The sequence below is a fragment of the Rattus norvegicus genome, chromosome 14 (genome assembly GCF_021556685.1).
Source record: "Rattus norvegicus strain SHRSP/BbbUtx chromosome 14, alternate assembly SHRSP_T2T, whole genome shotgun sequence".
Classification (NCBI taxonomy): domain Eukaryota; kingdom Metazoa; phylum Chordata; class Mammalia; order Rodentia; family Muridae; genus Rattus; species Rattus norvegicus.
The window spans coordinates 66082991-66110878 of record NC_141547.1 but is presented as its reverse complement, the minus strand read 5'-3'; the positions used below and the strand labels follow the sequence as shown (position 1 = coordinate 66110878).

The window sequence follows — 27888 nt, the reverse complement described above, 5'->3', positions numbered from 1 at the left end:
CATGACAGAGTTCTCATATCCTCAAGCTACCCAAGTGCTTCTATACAGTTTATGAAGACATTTTCACACGTTTCATTTCTGTGAAAATCAGCCCTTAAGTTGATTGTCTTTCACAAGAAAGAACTAACTCCAAGACCTTCACACTAATACATTTCTGTTTCCACTCTACATGCAGCATCTTGCAAGGCCTGAAAACACATAGTCAAACTTCAGTCTTATTGGTCCACTCTCAAGGACAGTACTGCCTACCCTATCTTCCCTTCTGAAATTTGACAGATGGCACAGCCACAGGAATCATGCATGTTTGAAATGTCAGTCTCAGTTACACTGTTTTCTTTTAAATAGACTATTTAGTTCTCCCCCAAACAAATATAATCTCCATAAATATAAGAATATTATAAAAGTAACTTTTTAAGCAATAGCTTGGTTTCTTCTAAAGCTACAGATGCCCTCTATTGTCTGGCTGCAGGCTGATGCCAGTGTTGGTATTCCTGATAAAAACAGGGGGGATTGGGGATTTAGCTCAGCGGTAGAGCGCTTGCCTAGTGAGCGCAAGGCCCTAGGTTCGGTCCCCAGCTCCGAAAAAAAGAAAAAAGAAAAAAAAAATCAGGGAGGCGTAGGTTTGCTGAGGGATGAAGAAGGTGTGGTTTCAGAGGCCATTGATGCTACCAAAGGACTAAATGAAAACACAAAGGAAGTTTGCTTATGTAATCCAATTACATGTTGACACCAATTCTGAATGTCTACTCTTCTACCAAAGAGTGCATTATAATCTTATAAGATGATGGTTATAGACTCTTGAAGACTACAAACAGTGAATTATTACCAAGAGGACTGTACTGAAATATAAAGCTTATCTAGTCTGGAAAGAAAAATATACTGAGATGGTCATACCAACTAAATCACAACAATTAATACACTTGACCTCCTGGGCCCTAGATTCCTCTCGAAGGTGATAGGGTACAGGCAAGCACCACTGATTTCAACTAACCTGGATTTACGTAACAGACTCTCTTCCTGGAATGACTTCTACAAGTACTCAGCAAAGTTTTACATTTGCTTCTAAAGTAAAGAACTTCAAAACATATAAGAAATTTCTCCCCACAAAAAGAAATATGAACAATGTTAGTTTTTTATGATCTTCCATGAAATTTTATTACCTCAATCTAAATATCAGAGTAAGACTTCCTCCCTCTAATTGAACTCTAACTGTGCCCAAAGATGACTCTCTTTGTGGAAATCCTAGGAATTATTGCCTCTCCAGTCTTGGTTAAAGATCCAGAGCCCTACCAAGGGATCCAGCCCACATACATACAGCCACCAAACACAGACAATACTGATGATGCCAAAAAGTGCATGCTGACAGAAGCCAGATATAGCTGTCTCCTGAGAGGCTCTGCCAGAGCATGACAAATACAGAGGCGGATGCTCACACCCAGCTATTGAACCAAGAACAGGGTGCCCATTGGATGAGCTAGAGAAATGATTGAAAGAGCTGAAGGGGTTTGCAACCCCATGAGAAGAGCAATACCAACCAACCAGAGCTCCCAGGGACTAAACCACCATCCAAAGAGTATACATGGACTGACCCAGGGCTCAAGCTGCATATGTAGCAGAGGATGGCCTTGTTGGGCACCAATGGGAGGAGAAGTCCAAAGCTGGACCCAACAGTGTAGGGGAATGTCAAGGTGGGGAGGTGGGAAGGAGTGGGTAGTTGGGTAGGGGAACACCTTCACAGAAGAAGGGGAAGGGGTAGAGGATAAGGGGCTTATGGATGGGAAACTGGAAAAGGGGATAACATTTGAAATGTAAATAAAATATCCAATAAAATATAAGAAAAAAGATGTTTACTTTACGATGAGCAAGAGATATTACTTTTTCCCTTCTCAGCAGAAATATTTCACAGTTCTTTCTCACCAGTAGAAATTCAAATACAAAGTAGTTATGTCTGAAATATTCTGTCTTCCAAAATATAGCCATTCAATAAACTGTTTTTTCTTCTATGACTAAGTCCAACTAGCTCTTCATTTAAAGTCTATTTCATGCTATGATACTGCTTTTCAGATCAAGTTCCAAAGAGCCCATCTTACTTTGCCTATATTTGAAGTGTTTTATGTTTTGTCATCCCTGATTAGAGCTTGTATGTAGAACAATGGGATTCTATAACTTCGGAAAGTATATGAATGAAAAAAAAGTGTAACATGGAAAGAATCTGTGATGTATGGGCTTTCCCCTGAAATATGTAGAGACAGATTATGGAAGTAATATTACCATCATTCCTAAAAGTTAAAGACTTCCTTCTGCCTGAAGGAAAAAATAATTTCACCTTACCCATATATATGCATATATTATATATATTATATATAATCATTCTAGAAAAGCAATTTAATATTAATATTATGTAAAAGCAATTTAAAACAAGTATTGAGAATATAGATAAGGAAAGTAGGTCACAGGACAAAGTAGAAATGCCAAATTAAAAATATTGGTTGGTAATACATAAAACGATAATTGAATAAACTAGAAATCTGGATTGAAAATCCCTCAGGCCATTGAAGAGTGACTGGTGGTCTTTTAAGCTCATATTTTCAATATCACATGCTCAAAGGTCTAAATTGTAAACCGGCATCTGGCCCGACTCACTTGAGCTCTATTTTAATTCAAAGGGTATATAATTAGAATACTAGTAACCTAGCACTTCGTGATATTTTTAAAGTTGTTTGAAAACTGCTAAATCACCACAGAAGCTTTTGCCTTGGCACAGAAAATGAAAAGCTTGCTCAATGCATTCAGGATGTGATAGCTTCTGCCTTTTATATTTCTCTCTTATCATTTCCAGGTCAACTATTCCTCTTGGCTTTGCCATTGCTGTCTCTGCAGCCAAGAGAATTTCTTGAAGCAGGGCTGCTGTGGTGGAACACCTCATCTCGGGGACCTACCAACCCACCAAATTCATACTCATATTTAAAGTCCCCCTTTTAATTGACTAGTAATACAGTCCAGCTTCAGTCACAGCCTGCAATGCCACTACCCTTGGGTCCCAAGTGTACCATTAACTCTAGAGTAAGCATCAGATAGCTGACTTTTCACAGGGTCATACAGTGAAACTTCTAGGCTTTGGGATCTGAATAGTTTGTGTTTCAACAATTCAGTTCTACAACAGCAATGCAAAAGCAGCTCTAGGTAATATGTAAATTAATAAGCATGGGTCACATTCTAAGTAAACTTCATTTGTGAAAGTTAAATCACAGTTCCATCAAATGTCCAACAGTGTATAATATTCTTATTGCTTTCATGGTTTCTCAATCATTTAGCAGTATGAAAGTAATTCTTAGAAAATGGACCATGAAACTGTAGACCAGGAGCTAGTTTTGACCCACAAGCTAGAGCCTTAGAGACATTTCTCCAAGTTAGTTGTGACTGCTCAGCTCAGGATTCCATGGTGGCTCCCACTTGCTCAAAACGAATGCTAGACCCTCACAGCAGCCAGTTAAGCTTTTGTGTCCTGTGGTTGCCCTTGGCCTCACTGTCTTTGCCTCCCACTCGTCTCTGACTTTCTTCTGTTCTAGCCAACAGATTTGATTTCTGCTTCTTGAACCCACCGAAGCTCAGCTACCTTGGGACCTTTGCTGACATCTGGACTTGTGCTCTGTACCTTTCTCCTATAGTGCTGTGACTTTCAGGCTTGTTCAAGACTTTGATCAAATTCCGTTTCAGTCTCTCCTTCAAGCCCCTGTTTAAAACAAAAACTATTTGGTTGTTAAATGAATTGAACTGAGCTACACAACTGTGAAGGCTAATCTAAATCTTAATAAACCTAGGGTATTGAAATGGAGTATTCAAGAAATTGATGCTGGTAAAATAAGACTTTCGGGTAGATCTCTGACAAGCTGGCTGCTGCCTTTATGAGGAGACACTGAGACACATAAACATGAAGAGGGCATGCATAGAGACAGCAAAGACTCTGTGAGGATAATGCAAGAAACTAGCCATGTGCAACTCAAGGGGTCATGTGAAGTGAAATCAAACCTGCCAGACACCATTGGACTTTTCAGCTTCCAACTTAGAGGATATACATATCTATTACTTGTACCACTTACATCACAGTACGCCAGCATGCTGTTGTGGCAGTCATAGCAGATCTCCAAACCATTCACCCGTTTATGTAGAATACTTTTCACTCACTACTGTATACATTACTTTTTATGGATGTCTTCCTTCTCCATGAAGATTGTGTGTGTGTGTGTGTGTGTGTGTGTGTGTGTGTGTGTGTGTATTCCCAGCTTTCAGAATACCACCTTACAAAGGTCAACACTCAACTATGTGCTCTACAAGTGAAGCCTGGGAATGTGTCACCTAACAGCCACTCACTCTGTCTCTTTTCTTTCCATAATGCCCAATTCCCAACTCACCATCTCTATGGCCATAGCCAGTAAAACACAAGTCACACATTGCTGCCACTCCAGATGGCTCTCTTGACACCAGTCCGAAATGATCTCTCTCTGAATTCTTCCAATACACTCTGTAACTCACTTGTGTCATTTAATGCATGGATTCCTGTATTATATTTTTGATACAAGCTTTATCTTCTCCATTAAATGTAAAATGTCTTTATGGTACAGCTATTGCCTCAAGCATTTTCAATTCCCTTCCTATACCAACTGAGCATACCACACATACTATAAACACTGACTACACTTATAAAGATTATTACTACAAAACGGTAATGTTATACAATATATGTTAATGAATATATTTTTGTAGGACTCTACAATAAGAATTCATTCCATTAGCATTAGGAGTAAAAACACGAGGAAGCAATCATTTCATTGCCTTCAGTGTCTGACGGATTCAGATCCAAAGCTGGACCTACAACTCTCTGAACATCAGGTTCTGTGTTAACTGTCTCATCGGTAAAGAAAAGAAAGTGCTGACTTTTAAGTGAAATATTGCCATGCTAAATACAATAAAGCAAAGAAATATAGACTAGAGTTCTTAAAGTAGTTTAGGTTCCTGAGAGGACTGACCAAATTTCCAGTGGCTGCTTGTCTTGCTCTTCGCACATAATCTTTAAAGTTATGTATCAACTCTGAATTCTTTATTTTTCTAATTTTATATCAAGTACCATGATTCCCACACTTCTCCCTTCCCTTTCATCTCTCCAAACCCTTCCACACTGCCCTCAACACTTCAAATTCACGAACTCTTTTTCACTATTTATTATTAGTGTGTGTGTGTATATGTACATATATATATATATATTCCTAGTCTGATTTGATTTTGATTTACCGTATTTTATTATTATTCCTAATATGTCTATTTGTTTTCTAACAAACATAGAAAAGGTATAGCTTCAGTTAGGAGGGGAAGTGGGAAGAAACTGGAAGGAATTGGGAGGGGAAACCATAATCCAAATATATTGTATGAAAAGCATCACTCAACTTTTTAATCTGCATAATGTTATTTGTATGTGATTTTCAAGGCTGACATTCCATCATGGGATAAGCAAGTGCTACACTCATCTCCTTTATTTAATATATTCTAAATTTATTCTTCACTTTATTTATACAGATTTGTAGGTATCTAAGCGAATACCAGTGTATAGATACCCTGGAGGCCAGAGAAAGGTATCAGATCCCCTGGAACTAGAGCTAACGGCTATTCTGAGCTGTCTAATGTCAGCGCTGGGAACACAACTCAGAACCTTCAGAAGAGCAGCACTGCTCTTAACCACTGAGTCATCTTCCCAACTTTCATTTCAAATTAGTATAAAATTCTCCTGTAGACCTTATTTAATGCTAATAATTTAACTTTTTAAACATAGAGTGCTGACATGTTACATAATTTCTCAAAGTTAATGTTTACAGAGGCTAGGGAGATGGTCCAGGGTTTAAAAGCATTCGTTCTCTCAGAAACATCAACTCCAGTTCCAGTGACCCACATCACGCACATCACAGCTGCTTTTATTCTACTTCTGTCCTGACTCGTCCATCGCCTCCCATGAGCACCCAAACACAGGGACAAAATACACGCAGACAGACACAAATACACATAAACATTTTAAAGATATTTGAATATCTCTCCATATGTACCATCTCTTTATATGTCAAAAATAATTTAATTAATCAGTCTGTTTTTACAAAATGGGTTTCTAGAGTAATTATTTTCACTTTCCGCTGCTTCTCTTTAAAATTTCATTAAACTTTATTTTCTAGGAAAGCCAAAATGGTACTGTTATTAATCTTGTTTTCTGGTCTGATAGCACTAAACTTTCTTAAATTACTATATTAAAAACGTTAAGTGCTTTAGACTTAGAAATATTAGCTAAAATATCTGTTACATATATGACAGCAATGTATAAATTATCTCATATTTTTATAGAATAGATCTCTTTTTATAAAAGGGAACAAAATTATAACTCTCAACCATCTAAGTTGTAAATCTTGTCATGTGTGAAGGATGCATTTGTGTGAGATAGCATGTCGTCACTCCATTTTAAATCGGTGCAGTATAAACAGTTTGTCCTTGTCTAAGGACATCAAAACAATTACATAATATTAGTTAAACTACTTTGTATTGATTTATTAGCGTTCCAGGCAGGGTTTAAGACCTGAAGGCATACGGACTCTGTCTTTAAAAATGCTAGTTTGTGCTCTGAAAACAGTTTCTTTTAAGTCAGCCACCAACTCTGGCTCTGACACTTTTTCTTCATCCTCTTCTGCAATGATTCCTGAGCTTTAATGAGAAGGGTGTAATACTGATGTCCCATTTAGGGCTGAGCTCTCATGTTGATAGTGAAATCATGCCCAAAACCAGTTCAAGCTCAAACATAAGGTAGGAGGAGTGGACCAAGTCCCACTACTAGGTGAAGAGTCATTTGTATTTGAAAACACTGGGAGAGGGAGTAACTGTCACCTGCTATACTGATCGTGCTGTAGAGTAAGCCTACACCCAAAAGCTATAGGCTAACATGCACTGGATTTGATGGGTTGAGAGAAAGAGAGAGGGGTGGGGCAGAATGTTGGGTGAGTCTTTGAGGATCTGGTAGGAGTTGGACTGGGAAGATAAATATCACCAAAATATATTACATAAGACCCTCAATGAATTAATAAAAGAAGTAGAGGAGGAGGAAGAGGAGGAGATGGAAATTGCTGACTGGCAATTGGTCGTCATTTGAACAGGGTTCGCTTACTGTGTCCCAATCTTCAGAAGGCTACAAGCCTGCTCAAGCCCACTTACTAAGGAAAGACTGTGCTAAGATTTGAGCTCAGGCATCAATTGTCAAGACCAGGTACTCCTATGAGACTGCCAATGTCTTAGGAACGAACTAACTACAATGTAAATTTAGAGCAATGACAGCACTAGACCAATTTGCTGTTGTGACCTAAGAAAAAACACTTAAATTAAGAAAAAAAAGTCATACCACATGGCTTCTAAAGCAAGCTGACTTCTGACATGCCAAGGGTCTATTAACACTCTACAAAAACTGACAGGAAAACAAGTCACATGGTGTGTACAATGGCACCGTTGTCACCGTCATTGTGGTAAACATGTGTCGAACTTGCATTCTGAAATGTCCTTACCCCTGAGTGCTAGGACTAAGCTTGCACTAGGAGGTGATCTAGGACAGCATCACTGGAAGGTAGTTCTTTGCATGCATTCGATAGCAAGACTAGCAGTTGGCAGTATCATTTCCCTGAGGGAAATTCAGTAGACACAGAATAAAACTGAGCTTTACCATTATAAAAGCTTTTTTTTATAGAATTGGCATCATAGCTTTTGGAAGCCTTTGGCTTTTGTTTAGCACAGGGAATAAAACAGTTGAGAACTCTTTTATGCATCACCCCTAAATAAAACTGGGTCTATACATCTAATTATATCGAAGAAGAGGACCATGACTGGTTTCTTAGGACTCTCATCCTAACCTAGTGACCTTGAAAAAAATGAACTCTTCCGTTGTGAGGGTACAAATATTAAGCAGAGGAATTTACAATTTTGCAAAGAAAAGTAAACAACAGAGAGAAAACAAATAAGCATGAAGCTTAGTCTCAGACAGATACAGAGATCCACAGCCAAACACTGGATGGAGTTTGGGGACTGTTATAGCAAACTTGGGGGAAAACTGAAGGCCACAAAGGGGATAACAAATGCCACAGGAAGAGAAACAGAGTCAACTAACAGGGATCCTTGGGGCTCTCAGAGACTGAACCACCAACTACAGTATACATGGCCTGGACATAATCCAGCTGCATATGCAGCAAAGGTGTCTCTTGGTCTTCATGTGGGTCCTGAACAACTGGAGTAGGGGATGTCCCTATGCTGTTGTCTGTCTGGGAAATACGTTTCTCTAGCTGGGCTGTCTTGTCTGGTCTTAGTAGGAGAGGATGCATCTAGCCCCTCAGAGTGTTGTTGTGCCGGGGTGGAAGTATAACCAGGGCGAACCTCCAGTCTTACAGAGAAGAAGGAGATGGGCCATTGGTAGGACTGTAGGAGTGGAGACTGAGAGTGGGGTTAGTGAACAGGATTTAAAGTGAATTAATAATATTAATATATTAATAATAAATAACAAATGAGTCTTATTGATAAATTATTTATTTGTATATTAAAATGACTCTTACGCAGCCCAGCATAAGTGGACTTTGACCTAATCTCCCTGCTTCTAGCTTTTAAGTGTTAGGTTTATAGAAAAGTTCTAGCATGCTTAGATTTTTTATACAATTTTTATTCATTATTTTAGGTTATTTAAATATACTAGTTTTGGTTATACATATAGTAACATACATATCTGTTTAATTATAATGGGAATACTAAAATCCATGTAATATACGTAATTAGAAATACAAATTCATACACAGCAATATATAACTCATATACGTGTGATTTTTAAAATAAATGAGCAACTATACAGCCCTGACTGCATTTAAAACTGTAGTCTTTTTCTTCCTTTGCTTTTAATTAGAAATATTGGGACTTTAAGTGCTCTGTGTTTTTTCTCCTAACGTGGTCTATAACAAGAAGATATCCACTGGACAGAAATTAAAAAACATGGTCTATAACAAGAAGATATCCACTGGACAGAAATTAAAAAACAAGAAGTGGCTAGAGCTAGGAGCTCAAGCAGCCAAGATCCAAGATAGGAAGGAATGCTAGGGGCAACAGTCACAAAGCTTCTGCCTTTGGGGAAACATGCAGAGAAATGGAAGTGACAGTTAATGTGCATTTGTTCCCTAAGGGGCACTGGCATTCTGTCATTTAGCATATGTGAAATGAATATGTATTGAACATTAGCCCTGTGATAGGCATGGCACAAACAACACATAAAGCAGACGTGACTGTTTAAAAGAAATTGTGATTAATCAGAAAAAATATTTAGATGTGTTATCTTATATAGAAGGTAGAATATGTGTGTGTGTATGTGTGTGTGTGTGCACATGTATGTGTGCATGCCTGTGAATGTGAATGTGCATGCATATGTGAATAGATATATATTTCTAAGTCTATCTATGTCAATTAAATCTTTGTTTTTTGCCATTTTAAGGCTATTCTATTTCCTGTAACTCTCACAACTACTCTTGTTACGTTTTGCCTAAAGATAATCTCAGAACTGAAGTCAAAGAAACTCGCTGTAGGAATGACTGGGTTAGATTGGCTGATCAGGAAGAGAGACCAGATTCTGGAGCCAATATTAAAAGCATTGGCATAGCTCTTTGGGACAAGTTTGAATTTCACTAGGAGAAAGCCATAGTAAAACATGTATTTTCGATCCTGACATGTAATTTGGATCTCAGCCCCAGCACGTGCTAGAATTTCACAACTTGGATCAGATTTCATGCAAAATACTCACTTGTGTGGCTTCCATCCAATAATGTGATTCAGAAATGGCCATATTAAACTGTATAGACGAAGGCACATTGGATTTAATTACAGTATCTTCTCCTAAAACCATGAAATACTAGGCTGTGTGCTTTAATAAACACTACGCTGTGTTGGAGAAGCAGAATTGAATTTTATGTTTGTCTGTCAGAAGATGCCGAGCACTTTGAGCTCTGACATGAACACCTGACTCTGCTCAATAAAGCCATGCTGATGAGTCATTAAAGCAGAATAATATGGGAAGGACTCGTACTATGAGGGCTCAGAAAGGAATTAAATCAGCAAATTCTGCAGAATGAAAGAGAGGATACTATCTTCCAGGGGAAGATAAATGAGCTCGGTGCAGGTGTTTAAGAGATGAAATGACCTTCACTACCTGAACACTCAAAAAGGCCACAATTTCTCTTTAGCGAGAGAACAGGACCCTCTGATAGGCTTGGCTGGAAGTTTCTACAGCTATCTGGTCATATGTGAAACAGCTTTCAAGTAAGTAGCCTTTACATACACATAATGTTCATTCTTCTACAGCTCCTTGTTTATAAGCTTCATTTGGCATCTCTCTCATCACCCTCTCCCTCAGGTTCATTGCCTCTTTTTGGCTCTCCACTGTCCTTGACTACCCTTGGTGAGAAACGCAAGAGAAATCTCTCTTCTGTCTTGTGAAATCATAGCAAACGTGGCAGAAATACCTGCCAGTTAACTGCCCCCCTAACTGCCCGTCTTACCTGCGGTATTCATACAGCCATGCAGCACAGTTGGGAACCAGTGGGAAAATAACCCACAAAGTCACAAAGGTCAGCTCTTAATATACATTTAATGCATTTTCTTAAATGAATAAAGGGAGATAATACTTGTTATCAATATAAAAGAGACAATGAGTGTAAAATTGCAGTTGTTTGTACAACTGTCTTTGCATTTACCACAAATTACTGGAGGCAACATCATGATTGAGCATGTAGCTTTCATTGCTGAAATTTTAATTTGAATAAAAATGAGCGGGATAACCTATAGGTACTAGATTAAAGATCATCAAAAACAAGTATTTGATGAATGCTTTGTGGCAACAGAAATATATAAGAAATATCTCTGTTCAAGCCAAAAGGTGCCTCTGCCTACAGCAGTGGACCTACTACTCGCACAGCTGTGTGACGGGGACAAAGCTAGAATTCCAGTCAAAGGCTGCTCAAAGTTCCCTGGCATGTGCTGCTACACTGCGGCAGTTACCAATTTAGCAGGGAGCTGTTCTCCTGAAACATGATCTTTCAGAATTTGGCATGTAACTTGTTTTTATTGTAATAAAATGTATTCTTATCATTGACACTTTGATAAAGCTTGAGGTAGAAGCTTATAAATGCTGACCCTGCTGACTTGACAAGCTACCCTCTATTCCCAGAACCCACGTGAAAAGCCACATGTGCGTGTAGACATCTGTAATCTTACAACTACCATGGTGGAGTGAGAGACAGAGACAAGACGGTGGGCAAACCAGAAACTGATGAACCAGAAGTGTGAAATACACAGCGCAACTGCAGAAGCTAAAAGAAGGAACCAGCCTCAAGGCAAATGCTGAGAACTGACAATAGAGAAGATTCCTCTGATATTGGCATATGAGCTATGGTAGGTATATGGCCACATACATACACATGCACACACAGAAACACATACACACATATATGAGTGTGTGTGTTCATGTGTGTGTGTGTGTGTGTGTGTGTGTGATTTAATAGAAGAGAAAGGGAATGAATGCTGAACTTTTATTATTAGCAATTTTGTAATATATAAAATATACCTTTTATTATTAATATCATAAAAGAAGTTATGACATGACTGACCCCTTTGATGAGGTGTTTCTCCTAACACAGCCTTAGCACCCTCTTCCCACACTCATAGGTATTTATTCAGCTTTGCTTTGACTCATTCTCTCTGAGGCTGAACAGCAACAAAGAGCTGATTCTCAGACACTGCTGAATGCTCCCCATAGCTGAGTAGAAGCTACTCTCCTTTTAAAACAGAAATGATGCCAGTCGCCCAAAAAGAACATCTTGAAATACCATGACTTTCCTGAAATACTTCTACCACACAGGAAGAAGGAATGTTGTTAGAGAGATACTCTGAAAGTCTTGAAACTATAAGCTTGTAAAAGAATTTAGCATCTCCCATAAAATCATAGCCATGCTGATAAATTCTACTGCGGTCACTTGGGCTTTGTTTTTTTCATTCCTACAATACACAGAAGCGCCTCAGAACTTGGATACAGATTAAGCATGAGTTTCCACTGGTGACAGAATAATTTGGGGAGGGGGTATACACATTAGCAAGGGAAGTCCACACACTTACACAGCAGACAAAGCATACCTGCATCTCACGGTGCTGTGATAACATCTGCTACAAAACACACATCCTGCTGTCTTTAGGCATCACTGAGTTTGACTGATTACAGTAATATCCTCTCTGAAAACAGTCTGTTTTAGTACAAAAAAATAAACAATGATAGGGAAGGTTGATATACAGGTATCTAATGAATCTAGAGGGATATGATCAGCTTGCATATAATTCTTGCACTCTCTCTTTAGAGTGGGAATAGCATAAACATTGTTAAGTTGTGATAAGCAAAGGAATCCTAATTTGATAAATCGTCGTGGGGTTCTAGGTTAAAAGCAAATTAATATAGACAGAAATATATTTCTCTAACTTAGAGTAGCTTCCCCATCAGCATCAGTGGTGGGATATTTTTATACTGTGGACCTCTCAAGTGCCCATATGTTACAGATTTGCTTCCCTCTTTAGTCCAGCTGGGAAGAGATGTAATATTTAAGAGTTACAAGCTAGTGGGAAACATTTATGTCACCGAGAGATGTCCTTGGAATACAATCCCACGCCCTCTTCTCCCTCTCCCACTTCCCACAAATAAGCGGAGGAGTTTTGGTTTACCACCTGTTTCCGCCTTGATATTTTGCTTTACTATAGATCCAGAACCAAAGAAACCAACAGAGCACAGCCCAAAACCTTCGAAGTGGTGAGCCAAATTGAAACTTTCTTTGAAGTTTATCGCTTTGGGTATCCGTTACAGAAACAAGAAGCTGATAACACAGACAGGGTCACCTGGGAAGTTTGGATCAGAAAGAAAGAGATCAGTACTGGAATCTCTCCTTCCCAGATGACCCTTGCAGATGAGGGCCATCTCTGTTTAGGATTCCCACTCCTACTCAGCAGTTCTCTGTAGTTTCCTTTCCAGTTTTTGGGAAAAGCTTCACTTTTTTTACATTTTTCAAAAGCTTCAGAGGAAGTGCTGTGTTGATCAACTCCTTATCCTATATCCAAAGATGGTTTTCCAGCATGGAAGGCTTCTTTCCAGCTAGATCACTGATACACGCTATGGTGCTACCTGCACAATACCGTCAGTTGGTTTGTCCTATCCTGGGGATCCCAGGTGCTCCTCCAAATCCATAAATGAAGCCATGGATCTGAGGTCTATGACGTGGTCACTCTGGCTCCCTTAAGCAGGGGAAGCAAAAGCACCTCTTCCTGAAAGTATTAAGTTCTTAGACCTTGTGGGCCGTATTGATTAATTTAGTCAATTAGTGTACAAAAGAGCTTTAAGTTAATCATGTCTAAGACTGTGAGATCAGACTTCCCAGGGCTCTGACATCGTCATGGTGATGAAAGCGCTCTTCCACCTGTAAAGCAGAGAATGTTAGCCCTCCAGGCTCACCTGATGTCCTAATTACGGAAGAGAGACGAGATAAAACACAGAGAAAGACAGCACTAACATGAAAATTTCCTTGTGAAGTTAAAGAGGGACCAGAAACTCAAACACACAGCTGCTGTATCTGCTGTGATCAAGGATGCCTAATCAGGCTGGCTGGAAGCTAGACTTGCAAAGACTTAAGCAAGACACCCGCCCCCCAAACCTCCTGCATTAGAAGTTAATCAGGAATAATTCTTTTCACACAGGTTAAGATGTGAACTCCTGCTTGAAAGAGAAATAAAATTCCTCATGGATGCACAGGTATAAATACCATCCTTATATCAGAACCAGTTTGAGAAGAAGGAAGAACACAGAAATGCACACAAACACAGAAAAAAAAAGAAGTAATACTATAATAAATGATAATAGATTTAATAATTAATAATAAAAACAAAGGTACTATTTCGTACACATTTAAATGATGGAGACAGCATAGAGATATAAGGAATTTAATTAAAATGTCAAAGAGATTAATTTCTAAGAGAAACAAAATAATGAATAGCATGGATTTCAGACTTGACAGATCATGCGATCATTAATAGATTTTTTTCAAAAAAATCTGCCAGAGCCACATGATCTGAGAAATAGAAAGTCCCATCGTTTTTGTCAGGATGGGTTTAGAAGTTTGTCAATATTTAATTTCATGATGTCTTCAAATGTAGAAGGGAGGGCATCCAGAAAGCTGGGGACTGGAAAAAAATCATCATATTATCTATGCTCTCGAAGGTGGGGGAGGGAGGATAGAAAAAGAAATGGGCACATGGCCAGAAAGTAATTTTGTCATTTCTCAGGTATTGTTAATAGCTCTTATTTCCTAATAATGCTTTTAAATGGAACATTGAGGTACTTAATGAATTCTCTACGTGATTAGCCTTGTGAGGGCTTGATCCACAAGAACCAAACAGTATTGTGAAAGATTTAAAAGTTCTTTTATTCCAATTCGATAGACGAAAGTATGGTTCTCTCTATATCTGGGTGTCTGTCCTCTCTTTCTCTCCCTTTCTTATCCCCCATCCCTAGACTAAAGTTCTGTATGTGATGGGATGAATTCTTACTTTAGCTTTTGATAATATAATTTCATTAAATCTGAAGTGCTTAAATACATTAGTTAAACAACAACTCCAAACTTATTAGAATTTTCTACTTAAAGCATTTTTGTTTCCCTTAAGTGAAGAATTGAACTTTAACACAACCATGGCCTGCAAACCTGAAGCCTGCAACAGAGCACCAGGTATTATCTACTTCAAATGTATGTTTAGGGAACATACGTTTCCTATTTCTAATAGGAAAATGTGACCAGGTCTTGCTTTTGAAACAACATGATATAAATAATTTGAGGGAATAAGTGTCAAATAACCTTCAAATAAAAATCCTTTTTAAGTGCCCAGACTGTGTTACAAGACTAAAGGAGAAGCAATTCAAAACTTGATGCTTAAACTACCCATCTTCATAATGGCAAAAAAACCAGTCATAAAATAGTGTGCTGGAACACAAATTATCCATTGATGGAGGCATCGAATGACTGTAGAGCCATCTTTATAACCCATCTCCATTCACTTAGGTTTACTACAATAATTGCGTATCATGAGCCCATCCAAAATTAAATCTGATATAATATATCAAGAAGCAAGAATCAAATTGAGAAGAAAACAAGATAATTGACCCTACATTAAATCTTGACATTCTGTCCTGGAAGCCCTTAACTTGTATCACTTGCTCTCCAATTTCTATAATTTAGAATTAAGACAAAGGATATCTTAAAGTTTTTCTATTTTCAAATAAAACCAACATATCTGTTTTGGCAATACTCTTTTCTGTGTAATTCATTTTTCATTAAGCTTTCATTTTGCAACTCAGCCAGGGCTGGGATTTACTTTGCTCCTGTGGCATCCTCCTGAGGTAGAAATCCACTCTTTGAGAAGTAGTTTAATATAAAAAGTAATGTACTTAAGAAGTTTTTGGAAAGTATGAATGTGTTATCTAAACTGAAAAAATGAATTTACAATTGAATGTCTATTGTCTCACTTAAAACTATTTTATAAAATTATTCATTCATTTATATACTTACTTATTTATACATACATAATCCAAGGCACTGTCAAACATATGAAAAGTTGGCAGCTAAGGAAATTGTTTCCCTCTTGCTGGTGACATTACTAATAAGGTATGTCAAAATCATTCATGTTTATATAGCTTTGCAATAATTTTTCTCTGTATAAATCACTACAAGTGAGAGGCAACAGCCAGAATATACAAACTTGATGTTTCAGAATTAACCTGTTTAAATGTAAAACAAATGTTACAACTTCTCAGATAATGCCAATGGAGGAGCTAAATATAAGATCTTTGATGAACAAACAAAAGGTCAGTCAACCCATGTTCATACCAATTCAAAATTTTGATAACTGCAAAGATGTACACTGATAGTTCAGGATCCAATTAGCAACCTCTTGCATATCTAACCTTAAAGCAAAATTTTTTAAACTGATTCAACTCTGCTTCCAACTTCCGCATTAATTACTAGCTCAGGGACCCGAAAGTGTTCTGATGAATTTTACATTAGAATCTGCAATATCAACAAAGTATATTATCACAGCAACTAGTAAATGCATAGGTTGGCACTCGCAAGCAGAATTCTGAACAGCTATGAAGAATCCAGCTTAGTTTCAAAATTTTTTATTACCATGCTGGAAGAGGAAAGAGAATTTTACAAGAACCTAAGCCACCAGCACATTCCTGAGGACACGGAGATATCTTAATATCTAATGATAACCATTGGCTCCTACTCTCCAAGTGCAAAGGTACAGGGTCTCTTGTGCTTCAGAACAAGGAAACAGTTCCCACCTACACGGACTTCTAAATGTGCAATGAATAAGTTTTAAAATACTGCTTCTATACTAGCCTCCCACGTTGTCACTAGCAAACCTGTGTGCTGACTACTCGTCATTAATATGTATGCTTTATACCTTCAAGACTATTGTCATTCCCCATAATGTCCTATGAAATCAAAAGTTCAAGAAAACTGTTTTATAAACTGAATAAACGAACAGGATACCAGGCAGCATCCAATCTCAAAAAGATAGATAAAGCTATCGGACCATATGGAGAATTTTTTGATATGATTTTTCTAGTTTCATACCAAAATCAAGCACCATGTGTTGAGCATTAGTGAGCAATATGGTATCTTAAATGACACACCATCCTTAGTAGAAAGTGCAAGCAAATAAAGAAGTACTCATAAAGGCATTATGATCAAAATAAGTATTTACACTGTAAATCTGAAGACTAGATAGAAATACAACTAAATTGGGAAAGTTGGGCACAGAGTGTCCATAATTCTATCTTAAGTAATCAAGGTTCACCACTTGTGCACTGCTTAGGATCAGCCTGTGGGTATTAACAGGACATAAGCAGTTAGTTGGATGGGAAGAATCTTCATAATATCCAGGGACCATGAGTGGGACCCTCTGATTTCCAGTTATTCTCTCAGAACATTTCTCCCCTCTCATACTGCCAATGTCATCACATATCAAGGTGTGCTAAAAAACATACCACATGCTCCTTGGATAAAATAAGTCTCAAATTCATCTCTAATCCTTGTATTACACTGTCTATGTTTATCTGTTTCTTGTTCCTTATTACTCAGACTTGAAAAACACTACACTCCCAATAGTTCCCTGCAGCTAGAACTCAGGTGTAGTAGAATATTAGCACAGCTCTGTTTTCTCAGAAGTTTGATGGTCCGTTAACAACATCTGTCATCAGTAGAGGCTAATTTTGGTCCTGCTTGGCTCTAAGTTAATGGCAACACTCGAGAATTTCATGGGTAACAAAGCTATGGGTAGAGTCTTGTCATTTTGGAACATCTTAAAAAATTCTTTTCTTGCTAACCAGCACATAGACTGAAAATAGAGTTTCTATTTCAATTATGTCAATGTTTAAACATTGAGATTCACCACAATGAAACAAATATCCACACACGTTACTCCATCTATTTGCACATTTTGTTCCATTTTCCAAGGAACTCAGAATTCTCAAAGAAATGTCCTTAACTCCTTCACTGCCATGCACCAAGATCAAATACTGCAAACAGCCTAAGGATTATAAAGATCAAAGAGTTGGAGAGGATCTTTAACTGCTTGCAGGGTGGGCAGCTTTTATGCTTTGCCCAGAAACTGCAGCAAGCAGAAGGAAGGGGAATCCCCTTCACACAATTGTGCCTCCCCCCGCCCCTTCTTTCTTTTCAATCACAGACACAGTTCCTTAGACGGAGGCACGGCTAACAGTGGCGCTGCCTGGAGGACATAAAAGATACATTCAGACAATCCAGTTCTTCTACCCCCCATATCAGAGCTGCCCAGCACGGGTCTTTAGGAGAAGGAATGTCAGCAAACGAAACTGCATTTTATTAACGGCATTAGAAAAAAAATCACAACAAAGAAATAGTGAGCGTTTTCTACTCTGATTCAACTCCGTTACCATGCTCTGCCAGCCTTGATTTAAAAAAAAAATCGTTACCTGTATGAAGAGAACCTGTTAATAGCCTGAGAAGGTACTGGGCAAATTTCAATATTTCACGTTTACACCGTTTCCTACAGCCACTCATCTTAAGCAACAAGGTATTCCTCTGAGGAGAGTCAGAAGTCTTTGCCAATAGAAAAGGGAAAAAAAAGAAAAAGAAAAAAAAGGCAGCTTCTGGGGGGAAACTTCTGTCTCAGTTTATATATCGGGCTGCCTTACAACTCCTGGGGAATTAGCTGTGAGTCCCTGAGTCAGAAGTCAGAAGGTACAGCAGCCAGTGCAGACGCAAGAGTAACAGGGCACTGAGAAAGCGCTGCCTCTCAGGACGGTCACCAAGTTCTTCTGTGGCAACAGATAAGATGCTGTCTCACACTTGTAGTAACCTAGCTATGGTGCATCTCGGCATCCTCTCTCCTGAAGCAATTGCAACCTCACGGACCATGCCGAGGGAGGCGGGGCTTGCGATGCCAGCTCATCAATGAATCAGCATGTAAGCAGGTGAGCAGAGAGATGACAGGTCACTGGGGCTAAAGCCCTTTGCAAACCAATAAAAGATCCTGCTAAACAATCAGGCCTGCTGGGGAGGAATCTCAGGGGGAGGGGGAAGAGTGTCCAAAATGTGTCTAAATAATAAAAGAGAGATTGGAAAGAGACTGCCTGTAGCCAAAACTCAAACTGTTCCTATACACAGAGATGGTCATATTCAGAGAGCCGAGACAGAGGCTGACTCTCTCGTCAGAGTTGAGGATTTACTAGACTAAAGCAGTAGTGCTGTGCCACAGAATGATATATTCCAACCCGCGGGCTCCGAAGTAGAAAGCAAGCTGATACCCCAAACTGGCTACTATTTTAGCACTGTCTGGACTCAGGTATCTCGGAACCAGAAGCTATTATCTGCTTTCAAACACAGTAACACACGGTAACTTGGAAGTCACAGTCGTGGAGCTGTATACTTTGCCCCCAGGCAAAAGAGCCCCAAAGCTATCTTGCTGCATTGTGCTAAGAGCAGGAACTGCCTCAGTTTCTTCTTCTTCTTAAAAGGCAAATACAACTTATTTCCTACAGACTGATTTAAGTTAGGGGAGCAATCCCCAGGGCTTGCGATTTGCACAAGGCACTTTAGTACTGAGAGCGGCGCTACACAGGCAGTTTGTTACAAATGCCTGAAAACCAGATGCTTGCATCTCTGAAAGTGTCCTTACTTCAGAATTCTTTGGGGCTTTGTGTTGCCTTACATTCCTAATTAATACTCCTGGGCTTTTATTTGTTTTTACTGGCTCTGTATAAATATAAATTTTTGTTATGCGATATTTAGTACATAAAGGAAATTCAAACTCCTTATTTTAAAAGCCTCTCTACCCCCATTTTTGAAACATGTAGCAGTTCTCTTTGGAAGTAGTAGTTTTCAATAATGCTATGCATGAAGTGATGTTCTTGTACAACCAAAAAATGTTTGAAATCTCAGGCTTAAAATCATGTAAGTGAAAACTCATGCACTCCACAACTTTCCCTCCAACATCCATAGTCTTAATGATGTACCCACTGAACTGGGTTAATGAAGAAGCATACGTTGGAGGATTTGTTTTTTAATTCTGTTGAACATGTTTAAAATAAAACTATATTTTAACACATGTTTCTTCCACACATGGCATCTCTGATAATGTTTGGCACAGGAAAGATAAATATGCTGCTATATAATATATATGATATATACAATTAAATAATGATGGTTTACCTATGAAGTAGTAGTCACATGTGTTGGTATTCTTTAGTTGGAGGGTGAAAAATGATGCCACATGGATGATATTAGCCACAGCACATTTATGCATTTATCTAATGGGTTTATACTGAGCAGCTGAACAGACAGAGTTCCATACAGGGGGCAGGCACACTAATGACTTGATCCTATGGTACCTATACTTCAGCAGAACCAGGAAGTTATGGGAGGATAGCAACAAATCATCAACAAGAATATATTGCATGTTGGCAACCGTTCCATTAGCGTAGCAGTATAGGAAAGACATAAGTAAAAAGGGGGAAGCTAGTGTATAAAATAGAGGAGGGAATCACCATGAACTATTGAGGGTTTCTGAGAAAGAACAGCTTGATGAATGGATGCTAAGGTGTGCATATGGCCAGCATCCTTAAAAGAAGGCAAGACCCATATGTTTGCTCAAGGATGCTAGCTGAGGAGAGACTCCTGGGAGGTGTTCAAGTGTAAGACCATAGCAACAGTGCTTCAAGCCAGTCCCTGAACAGGAAAGCTGTGTCATCTGTCTGCTGGGTAAAGATGACCTCCAATGGAGCTAGAGGAGAAGGAATACCTGAGAGGAGGGAGGTGTGGTCCAAGGGAGGCATGATGGAGGCATATATGACCTGTGGTGAGATTAAAGGTGGTTTGTCTCTGGAGATACAAGAAACAGAATCTATGGGGTTTGGTACATTCACAGGGGGCATAAAAGGAAGAGAATTAAAGGTGACTTAATTGGGATTTAAATAATTAGTGGGCAAACTCAATGAGCTGTTGAAATGCTATCAAATAAATTAAAATGCACATGGTCGTTTGCCTTTCAGGTTTTTAGAAAACTCCACACGTTTTCTTCTAAAGTGTCTGATAGTGTTCCCTCTCCTCCACATCCTCACCAATATTTATTGTCTCTCAACTTGCTGATAGCCATTCCATCAATTGTGCAATATAGAGCATGTGATTCCAAATTGCATTTTCCTGGTGACTAGTGACACAGGACAGCTTCTCACAAGTCGGTTGGATCATGTGCACTCTTTTAAAGAAATGATTATTCAAGACAGTTTCTCATTTTTAATTGAACTGCCTTCTTGTTCTTGTGCGGTACAAATTACTTGCATTGGGGTGTAGAGTCTCTGTATATATTTCCCTCAATCAGTGGACTTCCTCTCTGGTCCCTTAACTGTTTCTCTTGCTTTACCAAACATTTTCAGTTTACTATATTTTTTTTGCTTTTGTTATCTCCAGGTTTGAATTCCTGTATAGGAAATTGTACTTAGACCAAACTCCTACTATTTTTCTTATTCATTTCTTTTAAAAATATTTTAGTTCTGGGTCTTAATTTTAGTCTTTAATCTATTTTCAATCATAATATGAAGGCCAAATTTTGCTGTTGTACACAAGTACCTACAGTGTTTCAGTACTGTATCTTTGTCAGAATCATATCCAGGGCTACATTAAAAAAAACTGAAATTTCAAATCCCAAATAGATTGCTACCCACATAGGCACGTTAGCCCAGCTTATTCATCAAGCATTGGAAAGGTAAAATATCACACATATAAAATTACAAAAAAAAAATTCAACCTCAAAACAAAAGGAAATTTTGTCACCTGTGACAATATGGATGAAAATGGAGGATATTATTACTAATGAATGAGGAAAAGGAAGACCATTGCTTTGTGTCTTTGCATCATATCTAAGTGTATCTGACTTGAACACACAAAAGGTGAAATAGTGAATACAAGAGGCTGAGGGTTGGGGGTAGCACCAAAAGAAACTGTGATCAAAGCACAAAGTTGCAGTTAACCTGAGAAATGTGTTACTGTTGTATTATGTAGCATGCTAACCAAAGAGATTGACCCTTATATTTCAAAGCTGCTAAAAGTTTATTTAAAATACTCATAAAATAAGTAAGTAGAAAAAATAAATAAGTAGAATCACATATAAATGAATATTAACTAGATGATCTAATGTTACTTATAAACATATCATATTCTGAAAATATATGAACTCATGTATCAATCAAATCTTTAAAAATAAAAAGAAGCATTAAGTTTAAGAACTCAGGGCACTTTTGAAGTTGAGAAAACCAAAGGTTTTATTTTGAACCTGTTTGAAATTAGAATACCTCCAATTTACTTGAAAGTGAACAGTATTTTTTTAATTAATTTGTTCATTTTTAAATATTTATGAAAGTAGCATTATTATTATAAAACCTTCAGATGTCAAATATAGAAGAGCCTAAATATTATTCAGTTTGCTTTTAATATTAGATGTGAGGGATCAGCACCCACATCTGCAAATCTTGGTGAAGCCTCTCTCTTCTTGATTTGTGAAGTGAAGATGTACCATTGGATCCACTTGTGGGAAAGACAGCAAGCTCTAGTTTCTAGCTTGACTTGTTTCAACAGGGACACTAGTTTTCAGTAATAGGATTATATCTTTAATGCCCACATTTCTGTCTTCTAAGAGAACTAGAACTATTGACTGAACTGTCCCCTTCTAAATCTAATTGCCTTCTAAACACCGCCTCACACAATCACACGTGGCGTTACTTTTCCCATATGCACCTAGAAGTAAGGAAACACACACACACACACACACACACACACACACACACACACACACACACACACATCAAAGAATATTACTGAAAGTATATTAGTATAATATAAATTGCTGTAAAATAAAATTGGACATGTTTGATTGTATGGAGTGTTTCTTTAAAAAAAAACATACATATCTCCTCTCATGGGACTTACAGAGAGATGTATACCAATACAATAGAAAAACCATTACAGCCATTTGATTAGGAACAACAGATTTTTGAAAAAGTTTCAATGGAATGAAAATCATCCATTAGGGTAGGGGTAAGTTACACCAGAGCGGGCCACATCTGTATGAAAAATGGACCTAGATGAAGTTCCTATGTCTTTATAAAAAGTAGAGTTCACAGTTAGTCATAAACTTCAATTGTAAACTGGAAAGCTATGGGTGTTTCAGGAAAACAGGCATCATGGTGTACTCTGGAAGAGAAAATGAAAAAAATCCTGTATTCAAGATCAGCCAGAACAAAATAGTGAGTTCCAGGACAGCGTGGGATAACAGATAAAATTCTGATTTTGAAAGCAATAAAATAAAACAGGGTTTTAATCAAAAATCTGCAGAAACTCTTTAGTAACTAGGCAAAGAAGCTGAATCTTGACTAAAAGTATGGAGCTTCTGAAAGGAGAAACTGAAAACTGGATAACATCAAATTTAACACTTCGACTATCAAAGACTTTCATAAGAAGATAAAAGACAAGCTACAGAGAAAAATTAAATATTTACTATATATTTCCCTGACAAAAATTAGAATCTACAATATACTGAGAACTTCAAAACCAAGTAACAAAAATGTACAAAGTCCAATTCAAATATGAGCAGAAACTATACAAAGATTTTTCATCAAAAAGGAAATATAGGTGATAAACACATGAAAATATATTCTGTATTATTAAGATTGAACTGCAAAGTAAAATTGTAGAAGAAATATAATATTTCTATTAAAATATCTAGGATAAAAATTGAAACAAGAACAATTGTTGGATGGATGCAAATAAATTTGGTGGCTCATACAATTACATATCATACATAGGATGTAAGATAATACAACTACTCCAGAAAACAAATTGATTGTGTCTTAGAATTCTGAATGGATTCTCACAGCCTGGCAACTGTATTCTTTAGCATTTTCTAGGAAAATCTAAATGTTTTATTAACTCTTTTACTTTTGAAACTATAGTACATATATACTTTCTTCCATCCAAGACCTCCCAAATATCCCTTCTTGCTCTCTTTCAGATTCATGGTCTCTCTTTTTCATTAACTGGTTTTTATATGCATATAGGTACGTACATATGTACTCCTAAGGACAGCCTGCTCAGCTTGTGTAATGTTTTCAGGACTGACCACCTGGTTGCTCTTCTATGAAGAAAACGAATTCTCTCACTCTCAGTATAGCTTCATTTATGCAGTCCTTCACACAGATGTCAGCATCTAATCCTGTACTGTAGTTTAGATGAAATTTCTGATGTGGAAGCTAATTTCAGTTATGACATTTTGATGGGGTGGCTATCTAATATCTACATGCAGTAGTATCTTTATGGGCATATATAATTTTATATTCTCTGGGCAGTCAGTCAATAACCTACACATAATTCTGTGCAGAAACTCTCAGAATAGACCATCTGTTGGAGCTGACTTTTCACTTCTCAGCAGAGATCTGCAGTATAACCAGGACTTCCTCTAGACATGGCAACAACATATTGCCTATATGAGACAGGACTAGAGAATCTGTAAGGAAAATAATATTGCTTAATCAGATTCTCAGGAAAACACACACAGAAAAATAGATAAATTTTAAATATTGGAAAATTAGAAAATGAAAGCAAGAGTTAGAACACAAAGAAATTATCAGCCGACTTGGATTAAAGAAAACCACTAGATACAATAATATAAAAATTAAATATCAGTGATAAGCTGGTGCCCTTAATGTTTCAGAGTCATTTCACCAAAGCCTCTGTAACTAGCACAGAAATGTGAGGGAACTGCACAATAGGTCATGAAGTTAAGGATTTTCCCCTCCGCACTCTGGGCATGTGGTATAGAGACTACTAACATTCCTCATATTAGAGTTACAACTAAATTTAATTTGGAGGCAAATCACACTCACCAGCTCATGATGTGATAAGAATGATAAAAAAAATGAAGCTTCTATGTTGTAACTCCTGACCTTAATAAATTTGGGGGTGAGAGATTTTTAAAGTCTGGGTATTGAAAATTCAAGATATATTTTTAATAGCATTTAGAGGATTTTTTTCCTTATTTGATCTGTCGGACAAGGCAACATCCAAGAATAAACAAATCATAAATGCATTTCTTTGCTCCCTCCCCATTACTCTTTAAAATGGAAAACAAGGTCTGTTGGCTTCTCTTCAAGAAAGGAAGAGCCCAGGAGATTCCAAGAAGATTCTTGTCACGGTGTAGTGTTCCTTGCAAATCAGTTCCTCTCAATTCATCTTGGAGCATTCTGTGTATCTCAGTGGGAGCAGATATTGTTATGCTTTTCAAATTGTCACAAGTCACAAAATTAAACATGTGCCGTGTGGAAATAGCACACCATGGAGCTGCAAGGAGAAACAGAACAGAGCCTTGCGGCAAAGTCACGGGCTCTGAAAGTGGGTCTTGATAAAATACCAAACGAGCTGCTGTCCATTAGAGAAGAATGTCCCTGTGCCAGGTCCATTATTATTCCGGAAACATCACTAGTCACCTACTTCAGTGAATAAAGAGCAAGCCAACATACTGTGACTGCTCATATCCACTTCAGTGACAGCTCTGTGAGCACAAAGCAAGTCAAAATCACACCTTCCAGCAGGAGGGCCTCTTTGGTGTGCCTAGGTCGATTTTTTCTAAAAGGTATTCTGGGTAGGACCTAAAGCACATGTGAACACTTCTGCCATAATTTAATGTCATCCAAAGATCACTATATTTTTGGAAGAGGTGAGGCTTCTGTCTCACCTTAGTATTAAAAATGAAAATACATAGACAAATATTCACATATAAATAAATTCACAGAAGTACCTGGTAAAATTCAGATTCCAAAGACACAACAAAACAAACTAGTAAATTCCAGCCCACCCCACAAAATGCCTAAAACTAAAGGGACTGTGGTAGTTTGAATATCATTGGCCCATGGGAAGTGACACTATTAGGAGGTGTGGCCTTGTTGGAGGAAGTGAGTCACTGTATGAGTGGACGCCAACCAGTGTTTTCTTGGTTGCTTTTGGACCATGATTTCAAATTCTCAGCTTTTCCAGCTCCTTGCTTGCTTGGATGCTGCCAAATTTCCAGCCTTGATGAAAATAGACTGAACCTCTGAACTTGTAAACCAGCCCAGATTAAATGTGTGCCTCTGTAAAAGTTGCCTTGGTAATGATGTCCTTGTAGCAATGGAAACTGTAACTAAAACAAGGGTGAAGAATTAAACACTTTCTACAAAATAAGGTTGAAGTATATTTTTTTCTTTCTTTTTTTTAATTGGGTATTTTTTATTTACATTTCAATTTCAAATGTTATTCCCTTTCCCGGTTTCCTGGACATAAGCCCCCTGTCCAATGCCTCTTCAGCTTCTTTTTTCCCCTCTTTATTAACTTGGGTATTTCTTATTTACATTTTTATACTGTGTTCAGGAGGGGCAAGCCAGTCAAGTGTTCCCAGGGAAGGCAAAGCACTACGGGATTGTACACGCATTGGAAAGGCAGACAACCGAAACTATGAACGTGTCCCTCATGGGACTCTGTGGGCTCCCAGTCAAGTCTAATGACTTCATGTTACTGCTATAGGAGCTAGGACAAGACATGTTTTGCAGCCATAGAGACCCAAGTTTAAAAAGAAAGAGAGGGAGGGAGGGAGGGAGGGGAAGGGAGGGAGGGAGAGAGAGAGAGAGAGAGAGAGAGAGAGAGAGAGAGAGAGAAGAGAAGAGAAGAGAAGAGAAGAGAAGAGAAGAGAAGAGAAGAGAAGAGAAGAGAAGAGAAGGAATGCAAGCTCCATTCATTATACTTACAACAAACGTAAATGCTACAGCGAAACACCCAGGCCAAAGATGGGTGACATTGTGGACCTGAAGACAAGCCTGACAAATAGAGAGGCGGATGCTCACAGCCAATTATTGGACTGAGCAGAGGACCCTTAGTGGAGGAGTTAGAGAAAGGACTGAAAGAGCTGAAGGGGTTTGCAACCCCATAGGAAGAACAACAGTATCATCCAACTAGACCCCCCCAGAGCTCCCAGGGATTAAACCACCAACCAAAGAGTACACATGGAGGGACCCATGACTTCAGCTGCATATATAGCAGAGAATGGCCTTGTCTGGCATCAGTGAGAGGGGAGGCTCTTGATCCTGTGGAGGCTTGTTGTCCCAATGTAGGGGAATGCCAGGGTTGGGAGGTGGGAGTTGGTGGGTGGGTAGGAGTGCACCCTCATAGAAGCAGGGGAGTGAGGATGGGATAGCAGGGTTCCAGAGGGAAAACCAGAAAAGGGGATAACATTTGAAATGTAAATAAATAAAATATCCAATTAAAAAAAAGAATCTCATTATCAGTCTGAGAAATTTCAGAAGAAGGGGAGAAGAATAAAAGCCGAGTTCTTTTCCATGAGTTCACATCTACATGTTAAGAAAGAGGGTCTGACTCCTTAAGAACGGTATCTCACAAAACAAGTTTAAAACATTTCCTGTTTAAATACATACCAATTATTTTCTCCATGAGAAAGTTTGTTTTTCTTCTTTGCTGGGCAATACGGAAGAAGGAATTTGGGACTCTAGTTTATCACTTGAATTATGCATCAAACTGTTTACATTAACCCAGATTTATTTTACTATATGATTAAGAAGCTATCTGTTCTCAAGTTTGACCACTGAGATTACTGGAAGTCTTAAAACAATGTTCCTTAATTTTGTAAAGTTTTTTTTTTTACCTTTTTCAGATATCTTAGAAATACTAAAATTGCCCAAGTTCCCCTGATTCTTAGGTATATGTACTTGAAAATTTTTGATAAAGATAGGAAAGATTATTAAATTCTTTATGTCCTGACTTCATATAAAATATACAATTGTGATTATCAAAGTGACATATAGCAGCCGCCCACAGGGAATGAAAAGTCCATGAAAAGCTACATTGTAAACTGAAGATCACAAAACCAAGACTCAATAAAAGTCCCTTTAACCCCCAGATATTCCTCCTAAAGTCACCTGCAGGACTGAGAGTCTGAAGTGTAGCCCTGGGAATGAATCACCAGGCTTCTACTTCAAAACACACCTCAAGGAGTCAAGGAAGCCTCATTTGCAGTTAACATCAAAGGTGATCAATAGGCAGCTTTTGAACAATTAGATGTTCATTTGGCTCCAAAAAAAGTGACCATCCTTGGCCATCCTGTAATGCTGCCTACTCTATTGAAATG

At 38.1% G+C, this 27888-nt stretch overlaps 1 protein-coding gene across 3 annotated transcripts in view; it reads right to left on the bottom strand.

The window, feature by feature from the left end:
• Positions 1-27888, bottom strand: part of Kcnip4 (potassium voltage-gated channel interacting protein 4) — a 1160852-nt gene that overhangs the window by 898115 nt on the left and 234849 nt on the right. The window contains exon 1 of one of the 3 annotated variants that reach the window (XM_087582369.1): positions 18140-18556. Within the exon in view, the coding sequence (XP_087438495.1) occupies positions 18140-18227 (88 nt within the window). The 5' untranslated portion in view covers positions 18228-18556. 3 annotated transcript variants of the gene reach the window in all.